This window comes from Anopheles coluzzii, chromosome 2 (assembly GCF_943734685.1).
Source record: "Anopheles coluzzii chromosome 2, AcolN3, whole genome shotgun sequence".
Lineage (NCBI taxonomy): Eukaryota > Metazoa > Arthropoda > Insecta > Diptera > Culicidae > Anopheles > Anopheles coluzzii.
Window position 1 is genome coordinate 93,237,069 of NC_064670.1, and position 13,454 is coordinate 93,250,522.

The window sequence follows — 13,454 nt, forward strand, 5'->3', positions numbered from 1 at the left end:
TTTTCGTTGATATAATGATGTTTTGTTTTTGTTTCTCTTTATTTCAGTGTACAATGATACAGTAGAGTTGTTTGTTTTGTCATTAATATTACTTATTTTCCGCTTGATTTTTCCCGTTTCCTGCCCCGATTCGACACGTATTATTGAAATGGATGAACAAAGTGTTTTCGTTCCTCTCTTTCTCGCTCTTCTTCACCTTTAATTACCCATTCATCGCTGAGATTCGAACGCTCCTCTCGGGAGGTGGTTTGCGTCATGCTGTCCTTCCCTCCTTTACGTTTGCCATTGCTCTTGAAGCTGCGGTGCAGTGCAAGCAGCTCTCGCTAGTATTACAATTATTCACCATCTACAGTGTGTTGTTTTGCATTAACGGGGCGGGTTGCCCAGTGTTGGCTTTGCTCGTGCTTTAGTGTGTTCCGGTTGGTTCTACCGCTCTACCATTTGCATTCGAATTGTCCGCTTCACAGTGCCTTATGTATACATAAGATGTATATGTATATATATTTATTGTGTATATATAATGTATAACTAGAACTAATGCTTCGTGGCTATATCGACCCGTGTTCATCGATCAAACCCACATAGTTCCCCCCTTCGCTTCACCACACCTTTTCTCTGTCTCTCTAACTGATTCCGATCACTTGTTGGGCTTACTACTTTTTTGATGTATAAAAATAATATGTTTTTGTCATGTTTAGCAGCTTCACGGTTCACCCACAACACCGCTGTGGGTGTTTTATTGTAGACAGTGTTGTGTTAGGGTTTTCACCGTGGTTTCACTTTTTTAGTTTAACGCCGAGTTTTATATTCTTCCATTCCAAGATCTTCTTGTTGATTTGTTTTCTTTTTGGTTAGTAGGTTTAGCTTGTCGCATAAGTTAATTATATGTGTGTTTTAACCGTTAATTACGTTCTCTTAGCTTATCTGTTGCATTCTTCCACTTGTTTTTTTTTCTTGTTTTGCTAGAAGCTAGTTATTGTGTTTCATCATCATCATCCTTTCGAGGTGATTTGCTTTTGCCAGTTAGGACACATCGTGGTTAACCTATTATTTTCTCTCTCCACCACCGGCGATGCTCGGTAGTGATCGATTACATCGGCGATCTAGAAATGTTCATCGTAGTTGCGCATTTTTGCTTTTTTTCTTTCGCCTTTTCGTTTTCGAACAGTTGTTTTTTGATTTTTAATGAGCGCAGAATAAAACCTAAAATAGTGTTGGTTGGATAATTTAAATCGCAATCGTGGCAGAGAAATGTTTCCCCAATACACCAAACATATACATACACACATTCATTATTTACATTAACGTGTTAACAAAAGCAGGAAAAACAAGTCTTATTATATATAAAACAAAAAAAAAATATTAGAAAACAAAAAAATGCAAATAAATAAGCTAAAAAGTGAACAAGGGTTTGAAAACAATAGAAAGATATTCAAAATGGAAAAAAGAACGGAAAATAGGTAAGTTTGTAAGAAGAAAATAATATTATAAATAAGAAAAAGGGGGGGAATAACAAATAAACGCAAATTAATTGCAGAGAGTGAGTTGCAAACATAAATTAAATAAATGTGGTAAAAACTAGGGAAAAAAATAAATGAAAAAAACAGTATAAATAAACATTGGACAAATAGCAACCATTAAAGGTGTAAAGGTTTCAAAAATAAAGATAGCCTCTGTTCTAAGGTTTGGTTTACGGTACACACTTCATCTTTCCCTCTTCATTCTCTTCCTTGCTACATCCAAGTTTCTTTTCCTGCATACACAATCCACCCGCTTTTAGTACGGCAAATCATACTTCGTCTTTTCTTCTGTTTACTTCCAATTGTTACTGATCTTTGGTGGAAGACTGGTCCGTATCTAAGCGGACGCGAAAAATGGATGATATTGTGAAACTGTAACTGCACTGCAATCTAACACCGAATGTCAATAGTTTTGGCCCTATCAGTTGCAATACATTCAACCGGCCGCGACATAACCAGTAGGAACCGAGCTTACCGATTTAAGTGCCATTGTTTTCTTGTGTTTGTTTTAGTGCTGTTGTTTACGTGCACGCATCGCCCCCTCGCCATCCATCTAGACCCAAAAAGGTTCGGTTTGGTTGATTTCGTAAGTTAATTGTGATTATTGTAAAGTGACGGCAGCAGAGAAGGATACACATTACAATTCTATAGCTAGCTTTCCTTTGCGCACGTAAAATGTAACACCACGTGCACTACACACAGCTCTCGGAGTGTGTGTATGTCTGTTCCGCTGTTGTTTGTTTTTTGCTTTGTTATAATTACACCACATATGAACCACCTACAGAAGACACATCAATAAAAGAGATATTTTGCGCATTTCCGACTTCTTGTCAGTCTTTACCGGTTCTTTGTTGTCGCAAATGACACAATGATGTTTCGTCCTAAGGGATAATATGTTCGGCTGGATCATCCGCTAGTTAGGTTTTGTTGTATGCATGTTTTAGTTTGAGCATTTCATGTTACTATTTCCTTCAAGGTAGTGGTGGTTGGTACACAGATGAATCGTGAGTGAGTGTGAACGAGATGAAGTGGATTAAAAACTGTACTAAAAACTGTAGCCATTTGATAGTGTGCGATGAGACACAGATAACCTTTCACTGTTGCAGCGTGCCTTGCGATTGGATGCAGACAGACGACTTTCAGACGCTAGTCTTACAAGAAGTCCTCTATAAAAGCTGCAAATTGGAGCATTCTATAATCTTACTACCCCCACACACTCCCACCGTCTGATAATTGGCTGTAGTTGGACGAATTGGTTGCCTTCTTCCCTAAAATGCTTTTGTCCTTTCTGTTATGTGTTTATGTCGCCTTTTAGGGGACGAGCAGAGTTTGATTTCTTGTTGTGGGTTTACTACTAAACGAACTTTCATTTACTTTATTATTCAGTTACGTACCATGTATATCATTATTTCGGTATATTGGTATGTCGGTTATAAGGCGATTGTGGAGATTGGCGAATTCAACACGGGTTAGACAGTAGTAGTTAGTACTGGGTATAATACGAACGGGATACGAATGGTAAGTCTTTTTGTTTAACTTTTGCTTTCAATGTTTGATTTTGCATGTCAACAGCGTGCACTGATTGATTGAATACAACAGGAAAATTTCTTACGTCGAGAATTATGCTGATAATTGATATATTGGGTATGATGTGTGATAGAGGATGCTCCCTCTTTCCCTTTCTTCTTTTACTTCACTTTTGTATAGCTTTTCACAGCTCGCTAATTCTGTCTGCTTGTATTATTTGTTGCACTGGTTGTTGCATTACTCTTGCGATTTTTAGTACGCAATTCCAAAAAAAAAAACAAAAAACAGCTCTTAGAACTACACACTGGGGGGCATACAAGGCTACATTGAAATGTGTAATCATTGAATGCAGAAATCGGCAAAAGAAATAGGAAATTCAAATATTTTCAGTTCGCTCCTGATCCAAATAGGAATAATGCAGATATCTCAATCGTTTCAGCACAATTTTAGCACAGTTTTGCTTGCCATTTATCCGCTCTGGAATCGGTTCTATTGAATTGATCATTTTAATTATTTGCTTCATCATTTGTTCTTTTTTGCCCAATGGAATAAACATGTTTACTGAACAAAATTCATTAATTGAAGGAAAATTAAACAAAGAGAGAGAGAAGAAAAAATAAACAACTACGAAACTCGAAAATGATAAATACCTTAACCAGCCTTCAAGGTACCTGCGTTTCTTCCGCACGAAACTATGTGCGACGGATCAATCTTCTCGCCCCGCAAAAACACACACACGATATGCATCTTTTCTTCAGCCTATTGGGTTACATTCAGCTCAGTAGCTTCTTACAGATAAATGTGAGTGACCGTTAACTTTACATTTCGTATCTGATCGGCAATCCAGCGGTATTGGCTGCTTCCATTTGGGGAAACTGCATCGCCAACACAAAAACAAGAAAAGAAAAAAACTCAAACCGAGCGCACACGCTCTCTAGTCTCTCTCACGTGAGGTGCGCGCGCGCGCTCGCACACTTTTTGTATACATATTCTATATTCCTCTTAGGTGGGTGTGTTTTACTGGTGTTGGCTTAAGCGCGGTAGTGCAGTTCAGGGGGGGGGGGGGGGGTGCGTTAGAAATCTAATGGATTTTTGGTGCACTACGATCGTTGATCGTACGGTTGCGTTTCAGCGTAGCGCCACGTTTTATCTGATCCATAAGCGACTCGTGGCATATCCGTGGGTCCGGCTGCAATGAGGGGAGAGTTAATGTTAAAAGAAAAAAAATCGATTAGAAACGGCGTTTGTTTCGATGGCGCACTGTTGATTCGGTGTGATTCGTTAAAGCACATCAGAACGCGCAGCGGAAAAAAGCGTTAGGCCAAATATGAAGTATAGTAAAGGAGATACAAAAGGCAATGGGTGTAGTAAACAGTAACGAGGTAGATAAAATACATTCGCACATATGCACAAACGCGGTGCGGGCAGCGCCCGTAGAGCAGCGAGGTGTATGGCTACGGATGCGAATAAAAGATGGTGATCTTCCACCGCAAGATTATCGGAATTAAAAAATATGTATATATTTGCTGATGGCGGAAAAGCGAGTTGAGCGGTGAGAAGTAATAATATATTAACATTGTGATTATGCTTCCTAAATATACCGGTGGACCGGTGTTTTGTTTGCGATTTTTTTGGTACATTTTGGTGTCATCACAGTACGATTAGAAGCAATCGCGTTTTACTTTAGGTGAAGTGAGAGAGAATGAATAACCAAAGGCTCATGGGGAAAAGACAAATAGTTAATAAAGAGGGATGATCCTTATTATTATTTTTTTGCTGTGTTTGAAGGACGTAAAGTCAAGCGTTTGGCTGTGGTGGACGACATGAACATTCAGCTTTTTTCTCGTTTTCTATCGCTACCATACTGATACTGTGTGTATGTGCAATACTAAACATTACAAGTACATTCGTAACGATCATTCTGCTACACGCTGAAGACAAATTTATTTCGAACCAAACAATGTTCATTGTACAAGTGAACTAAAACAACGAAATCTGCATGTATGTCAAAACAATCAAGAACAGATCGAATATTGGTTATTTAAAAGCACACTCCATTATATTGTAAAATAGAAAACCAAACAAGGAAAGAATATAAGAACGAAAAAGGGGAATCGATTGCGGCAATTAGTTTAAAAAACAAAATTACAAGGTTAAAGAAACAGAAAACAAAATTAAGGAACGAAAACGAAAACAAAACCACTCGTTCCAATGTAGATGGAAACTACAAAAGCTTATATGCATCCTGCCAACACATCCGTAATACAGCTGATGTGCGACATGACGCTTTAAAAGCATGTAATAAAGGTGAGAGAGACGGATTAAAGTGACGAAAAACAGAGCCAAATCATGTTATATTGTTAGACGAAACAAAAGATGAACAATAAAACAAACTGTATGTGTGTTTATGAAGGTGTGTGTGTGGTTCAAACACACATCGATTTACACGCAATAATTATTTTTAAAAAGGAATGATAAAAATTGTAACAATATCTTGCACAGTCACACTTTCTCACCTCGCGGCGGAACCCATATCTCGACCTTGTCAACGATTTTGAGTTCCATTTATTACACTACACATATGCTTTTAAAAGTGAAACTGTTGGCTATAGTACCGCTCGCCGTTGTCGTGCTAGCGTGTTTGTATTGTTGTTTTTTTTTTTGTAATAATTTGAAACAAATAAAAAAACACAAGAAAAGAAAAGAAAATTGGTAAGAAAGGAGAGGAAACACCGTTTGATGTGTGTACCACGGCAGAGAAGACTGCAGCAAACGCACAAAACACGTGTTTTTGTCTCGTTGCCCGCTTTAAATATGTATACATCCTTTGTCAGCTTTGCATTGAATGCTTACCAGGGCTTTACTGTTGATCAGATTCCGCACGGCAAATGCTTTGCCCGATAGTCGCTGTTCCGCAAGTCGGGCATTTAGATTTTCCAGAAAACCGGCACTAGTTTTGGCGAGCACATTGTGCGTTGGACCGGATGCTGAGCCACTACTACCGCCAGCGGCACCGTTATTGTTTGCCGAACTGTTGCGGCTGTGATGATCTGTAGGAACAGGGATCAGAGGCATAGCCATTAATTACAATTTAATGGAATTGATTTTGGAGGTCAAATAGCATTGCTGTACATGCGATTACAAAATACTGTATTTTTAATAAAGCGCAAATATATGTAAGTTCAAATTTACCAACCGCGCACACTACAGCAAATGAGCACACGCATACATTTTTGGTTTTACAAAGAGCGATTGTCGATTGGGAAAATTATGTGAATTTCAAATTACGAATAAGCAATTACGGCTCATTACTTTACAAACGCACGTCAAAGTATAAGTTTGCACACTAAAAAAAAAATTAGAAAAAAATCCACTGAATTTTAGGAAACAATTCTTCAAGTGGGAATGCATGTTACTAAAACATGAAAAAACAACAGAAATGTTTAAAATAAGAAGAAAAAAACAGAACGTAACAGAACAAAAAAAAAAAACAAAGAAACAAAGCGTAACGTTCGGCAAATATGATATATAAAATATATAAAACAAAATGGCAACAAACAACGACAAAACAAACGAACAGCAAACACACTCGGCAACGGAAAAGAACGACAAACAAAAGCGCACAAACACAGTCAAGAGAGTTGTAAAAACGGATTGGGAGGAGAAAATTACTTGTCCGACTCGGGGTACTACTGCCACTAGCGCCGCCCCCACTGGCCCCGTCGTCGTGGTGATGACGTGTGCCTTTGCCAAAGGACGAAGGTGAGTAGCTACCAACTGGCATGCCACTACCACTACCGGACGACGTTTGGACGGAACTGACGAACGGGTTCGTCGAGACGTAAATGTTTTGCGTTGGATAGCCACCGGCACTACTACTACTATTGCCACTACTGCTAGTAGCCCCGGCGGGTGGTAGAACATGACCGTACTGTGGCTGCGGTTGGTGTTGCTTGTGAGGCGCCTGTTGCGATTGCTGCTGCTGCTGTTGTTGGTAATAGTATGGCGAGGATTGCGGTTGCTGCTGGTACTGCAGCGGCTGATGTGGTTGTTGCTGCTGCGATTGATACTGCGTTTGATAGTATTGCTGTTGCTGTTGATGCAGCTGCTGTTGCTGCTGGTAGTGCTGCTGTGAAGTGGGCTGATTAGAGGTGGAATAGATTGAATGTTTACCCTCGCGTGGTGGATGTGGCGGGGGCTGCTGCTGCTGTTGATGCTGTTGGTAGTACTGTTGTTGTTGCTGCTGCTGCTGCTGCTGTTGAAGGTGTTGCTGATTATTGTTGTACGCTCGCGGATCGACCGGAGTGGACCGTTGGTAGATCAGCTCGTTGCCGGACTGTGCCGTCGTGTAACCGTAGTTGTTTGCCTGCTGCTGCTGCTGCTGCTGTGACTGTTGGTAGGGCACAGGTGACTGCGATTGTGGCGTTTTGTTCGGTGCTATCTTGGCGTTTAGCTGTGCGAGGAAGCTACTGTTTGGCTTCTGGGGACCTGTGGCAAAGAGAAGTGAAGTTGCGCAATTAGCCGTTTGCCCGAATGCGCGTTGCACTGACTCTACCCTTACCAGGACTTGAGGTGCGGAAGCTGGACATGGTCGATAGCTGTTTCGGTTGTGCGTATATTCCTCCCTGTTGGTGGAGATTCGTTTTCGGAGATCGGTTCGATAGCTAGAAACCGGGCGCAAGGTGATCAAACGATCCAAAAATTGTGAAAGTATTAGTAATTCGTATACAGTAGTAGTAGGGTACTAAGAGCAAGAAAGTGAAAGGATGAGTACCGGCTTGTTACTATCAGTGGCATGGAATGAGTTTGGTGTACTGGGGTGGTGGTGATGATGGTGTTGAGATGGGGGATAGTGTGATTGGGGCGCAGTCACTGCAGCAGCTGTAGGAGCAGTCGGGGGTAATGATGATGTCGTGCTTGCAATATGATCATGACCATGCTGCCTGTTGGCGGGCAGTGTACCGTACTGGTTGGTGTATTGCTAATGGTAAGAAATTGATGGATGGCGAACAAATAAGCGAACAGAGGTTTAAGGCACGACGAAACACACACACACAACATGGAGTTCTCTAATTACCGTAGGAGATCCTTGATTGGATGGAGGGTTACTCTGCTGCTGAGCCCTTCGCAACACGCCCGGACTGGCCGGGGTGTGCCTGATTTCATTCAGTGCCTTCACCGTGCCCGCCACATTTCCTGAAACTGGATGGTTTATGGGTGAGAAACAAAGAAACATTGTTCCGAAGGAGGATATGGTCTTAATCACACTTCGTTTCTAACTGCGTATATCGCCATGATTTACTCCATTTGGGAATTATTTTTATAGAGCGTAAGTAGGTTTAGCAGGTTCCGATTTTACACCGGGGTGCATCAAAGTGTCATGCAAATGAAATAGTGAATCTATTCGACGCCTGACTGAATCAATGATGCAGCCACAAAGGAAAGGATGAATGGGAAATACTTGTAAATCATACATCTAACTCAACAGTTATGATAAACGGACACTCCAAATGAGTGTGCATACTACCAGTGCTGCAAAATGTCATGAGCATCACGAGAATTTCACAAACGAAAACAATGAACATATCCGTGATAGCTTGATGCTCATTGCTGATACTCAATGAAAGTGCATGACATGCCGAACACGACATGCGAGTGCTTGAGTCAGTCGGGATACTCTGACTCACAAGCTGAGCTTAATGTCGGGGCAAGCATAATCATGATTTTTCCTGGCTGTGAACAGTGCTGCCTAATGCCACTGTTTCAGTCACCAGCACTCATGTCTGAAACGAAGCTCAAATCAACTGACGTACACAACTGAGATGATCAGAGATGAGACTCAAACAGTTGGAGGCTCAATCACATGCTTGGTGACATTTTGATTAGCACCCAATTCGGGTCAGTCACTTGGTCACGACATTTTCTGTGGGTGATAATCACACCATTCTTGGAATATCTTGACCTGTGGTCCCAAGCAACAAAATGAGCATGCTTTCTCGCTCTGTCTACTTGGTTTGTCTGTTGGGTCAAACAGTGCGAGAAAATAGGTTTATTATGTCTCTTGGAACCATTCGCAAGCAGCGCATATCTCCCATGACCATCATGTTGGCCACCGACACAAAATGTCACGACCAAGTGACTGACCAAGAGTTGGTTGCATAAAATGTCACAAAGCATGTGATGATCGTAACAACTGTTTGAGTCTCACTTCTAATCATCACAATAGAGCTCGTGACGATGACATTATTTTGTTTCAGTTGTAATTTGTCATAACTATAGCAGTGACATTCTGCAGAACTGATGAACAGTAGTAAAAAAAAAGTCATGACAAAGTGACTGACCAAGCGATGGTCGCAAAAATGTCACGAAGCATGTATTGTATTGTATGTATTGATCACACCAATCATTATGAGTATCACCTCTGATTATCACAATTGAGTACGTGACGCTGACATGGATTTTGTTTCGTTCGATTTTTTATGACATTGCCAGTGACATTTTGCAGCACTGTATACTACAACATGAGCTTAATGCGTCCCTTTCAAGGCTTTTTTTAAGTACATCGATCGTTACGCAAAATGAGAAAAATAACATAAAGTAAAAAGATGAAGAAGACAACGCACTACTAGGTGAACTTCCGGCGGCCGAATCTAACAGATAAGCGGGTGGTGGTGGTAAACTTTCTGATGAGGTGTAAGCTAGGCTTTGCTGGGCAAGATTTGTGGTGTTGGTGGTGTTGGTGGAATTCTGTGGAAAAGAAAACGAGTACAAAAAAGAACAAACAAAAAGAAAAAAGAAAAGGAAAAAAGAAAGAACGGAAACCGGTGAGTCGCTTCTGGCTCGAACGTCCAAATCGTACTGTACCTACAGTTCCTACGCTAGGACTAGGCGTTACGCTTGAGCTGCGCCGGACCGGCGGTGGCGGCTTCACCGTATTAACGGACGCACGTCGGGTGACACGGGTCGGTCCTGCAAAGGGAGGTTTAATTAGGGGAGAGCAGGGAGAGTGGAAGGGAGAAGGATAAGAACAAGCAAATTAGATTATTATTTTTAATACACTCTAGTCAACGGGGGGTGAAGTGAAGAAGTAGAAAATAGTCGTAGCTGCAACAGGTAAATACAAATCCAATTTTGGGAACCTCTGATCCCTTGTTTAGTATGTGTCAAAGTTGTTAATTTTTTAAGGATATGTTTTATCTTTCTAACACGCGACACTTGAACAGTATTTAGTTGCTACAGCTAAAGGGACATTCAATAGTGAACTTTTCATTCGTTTTCATTGTTTTATGAAGACCGTACTACAACTTATAGATATGGCAATGACTGTTGAAATATGTGTGTGTGATGCTCTGTATGTATGAACATGAGAACGGAACTGAGAGCAACAAATTAAATCCAAACTAGCAACAGAGAGTACATTGCAAACGCAAAGAGCAAACACTGAGACAAGGTGTGATTGATAGGCGGTGAGGTATGATGCACACATGTATTATAGGACTAGGGCGCAAACACAGCAAAACACGGTGAAAAGAAAGACAAAAACAGTGATAACACAATTGGAACAACATAATGTTTTGTATAAGGTAATATAGTAAATTATGAAACTATACAAATTAAAATTAAAGTATTGTAAAGAAGAAGAATAACAACAATAAATGCTCTCTTAACAACATAGCGACAACATCATGTAACGAAACTACAATTAAAAACACAAAAACTTAATAAACAAGGAATATGCACATCGGTCGGGTCGTTCGACTACTTGCAGCTAATCATAATTAGTATACCACGCGCGAGGCTGTTCGTCTGCGAGATGTCCCTATAGATCACATAAATTAGGTTAATGAGGTATGAACGATGCATGATGGGTGAAGGTGAGCCACAGCATGAGAAGAAGTCATGGTGGTTGATAAGTGTTGGATGCGACGAGCGTTAAATGGAGGATGCAAAATGAGGTATTATAATACATTACAAAATGAACGAACCAAAATACGGATGTGGGAAGGTCGGAGGAAAGTGAAATGAAGTGAAACAAACAAACAAACAAACCAGATAACGATGCAGGTCTCGGGGTGATGGCGGGTTTATTGCGATTGATACGATCGTCGTACGGTGGTGCCGGACCAGCGCTCGATGGTGCGTGATTGGACGAATTGGGCGCCACCGCCGGGTCATTCGCTTCGGCCGTCGCCGTCTGATGGTGGTGGTTGTTGTGGCCATGATGATGATGATGCTGTGGCGACGAGTTTGCCGTCACGGGCAGCGACAGGGACGGCGTTGGCGACCGGGAACTAATGCCAAAGAACGATGACATCGAGGCGGGCGATGCTGGCCGCGAGGTGGTCACGCGGAACGAGCTTAACCGTTGCTGCTGCTGCTGGTGCGAATTGTCGACCGGCGTACCGTTCAGCTGCATCAGTCCGCTCCCGGTCAGCAGATCGTCCGGCGCATTGTTGAGACTGTTGCGGCTCGTGTCCTTGCAGCGCAACACGACCACCTCGCTACGGTTCTGGCTGTAGTAGTTTTCCATCATGAACGAGGGGTTCTCGAACCCGGTCGCGATGCCATCGAGCCCCTGCGTGGAGCCACCGGCGGACGAGCCGAGCCCGAGCCCGATCGAGTGGTTTTGGTGTTGATGCTGCTGCTGCCCGTACGCTGATGTGCGATGGTAGTGGCCGCCCGTGCTGGCATAATCGGTCGTGTCAGCGGACTGCGCATTGTGGTTGCTGTACTTGGCCGCCAGGTTCGTCATCGAACCGTTTGTCTCGTCGGCCGCCTGGTGGTTGCTCAGGTACTCGTCCAGATTGCTGTTGCTGGAGGAGATCGACGACGGTAGCCGACCACCGCCACCGAGGGCAGTGGTTGGCTGTTCCAGCAGCTGCAGACCGTCCTCGGCATCGTGCAGGCTACCATTGCGGTGGCCGGACGCTAGCATACCACCACCGTGATTGTTATTCACACCGTTCGCAAGGATCGTGTCGGACTCGGATGCAGGATCGCCCGAGCCCGATCCACCGTTTGAGTATCGATGGCGGGCGTGCTTCTGTGGCGGATGGTGTGGATGGTGCTGCTGCTGTTGCTGCTGCTGCTGCTGCTGAAGTAGCAGAGCATTTTCGTGCTCTCTTTGAAAGAGATCTAATTCACCAATCAGATTGTTTAGTTCTTCGATCGTTTGCTTGTCGATGCAGTCTAAGGCGGAGGGTGCAGAGTTGCAGAATTTGTTGTTTTTTTTTTTTTGCGATTTGCACACAAACATACCCACGCATATGTGTGCATTGGAGGCAAAAGGCGAGTGAATGGGTGCATTTTTGCATTGTTGCATTGTTGGTCAGCGGTGAATAATTATATAGGCAGCATTGAGTGAGCGGGCACGGGCACAGCAGCAGTAAACGCACGCACAACGCATCGGATCGGAAGTACCACCAACGAACAACCGAGTATGTCGTTGAGGGGCGGAGGTGTTTCAATGCGCATTAGAATGGATATTTGGTGGGTTGCAAAACACACAACAAATCGAATGTGCACGTGTTGCGTGAGTTTTCGATGGTGCAATTGAGCGTTTTTTTTGCAGCGGACGCGCGCGTGTATTGTGGATTATAACGAAAATGAGCAGGACGCACAGCAGGAGGCACATTAACACATAGCGCGCGTGTGTGTGTGGGTACAGATACATACAAAGACAGGAAAGTTACAAAATAAGAAGAAGAAAAAAAACAAAATGTAAATGTGACAAAACAAACACAACAAAAACAGGTGAATAAACAAGACAAACGGAAAACGGTTAGAAATGAAAAAAGAAAAGAGAAAACGGATAAGAACAAAAAAAAAAACAAACAAACAAACGACAAAACACAACAAAAACACGACAAACGATAGAGAACATACGGACATAGGTGCAAACAAGCGTAGGAAAGATGAAAGCGAGTGAAGTGGAAGCAGCGAAAAGGTGAAAACAGTGTGCAAAACATAAGAACTGCCAAAAAAAGCATGATAAACCTCTAGGACGTTTACAACACTAAACGTAATGCAAATTATGCAGCAAAATGCTACTCTTATTATGTTTGGGTTTTTCATGCTTGAATTTTAAGTGAGTTTTTCCTGTTCTGCTGTTATTTATGTATGTTTTTTGTGTTAACTATTATTGTTCTCATGCAAATGTGCAGTGTAAAAGTTGCAAATAAAATCAGTTTAATGTTTTTGACTGTTTTGTACGTCTTTTCAGGTAATCTAGAGTAATTTTTTAGATTCTTTTTTTTTTTTTGCTTGTAAATATTCAATCTCCTTTCACATGCATTTCAAACGTAACTCGATGCAGACTTCACGAGAAAACCGTGTATAGCAAATGTTTCCGCATGGCAACAGACGAAAGTGTTTGCCAAACGTGAACTTTAAGTGTCGTTAGTTAAA

The 13,454-nt window shown here is 42.1% G+C and overlaps 1 protein-coding gene across 12 annotated transcripts in view; it reads right to left on the reverse strand.

The window, feature by feature from the left end:
- Positions 1 to 13,454, reverse strand: part of LOC120960996 (uncharacterized protein DDB_G0283357) — an 80,377-nt gene continuing 66,923 nt past the window's right edge. For 6 of the 12 annotated variants that reach the window (XM_049607608.1, XM_049607607.1, XM_040384513.2 and 3 more), the window contains 9 exons: positions 11,097 to 12,236; positions 9,916 to 10,016; positions 9,671 to 9,794; positions 8,125 to 8,249; positions 7,822 to 8,028; positions 7,609 to 7,711; positions 6,720 to 7,535; positions 5,901 to 6,097; positions 1 to 4,236 (listed from right to left, as the gene is read on the reverse strand). In XM_049607608.1, the coding sequence (XP_049463565.1) occupies positions 4,129 to 4,236; positions 5,901 to 6,097; positions 6,720 to 7,535; positions 7,609 to 7,711; positions 7,822 to 8,028; positions 8,125 to 8,249; positions 9,671 to 9,794; positions 9,916 to 10,016; positions 11,097 to 12,236 (2,921 nt within the window). In that variant the 3' untranslated portion in view covers positions 1 to 4,128. Of the gene's footprint in view, positions 4,237 to 5,563; positions 5,680 to 5,900; positions 6,098 to 6,719; positions 7,536 to 7,608; positions 7,712 to 7,821; positions 8,029 to 8,124; positions 8,250 to 9,670; positions 9,795 to 9,911; positions 10,017 to 11,096; positions 12,237 to 13,454 lie in introns of all 12 variants that reach the window. The other 6 variants (XR_005752685.2, XM_040384512.2, XM_040384519.2 and 3 more) reach the window with 6 other exon arrangements.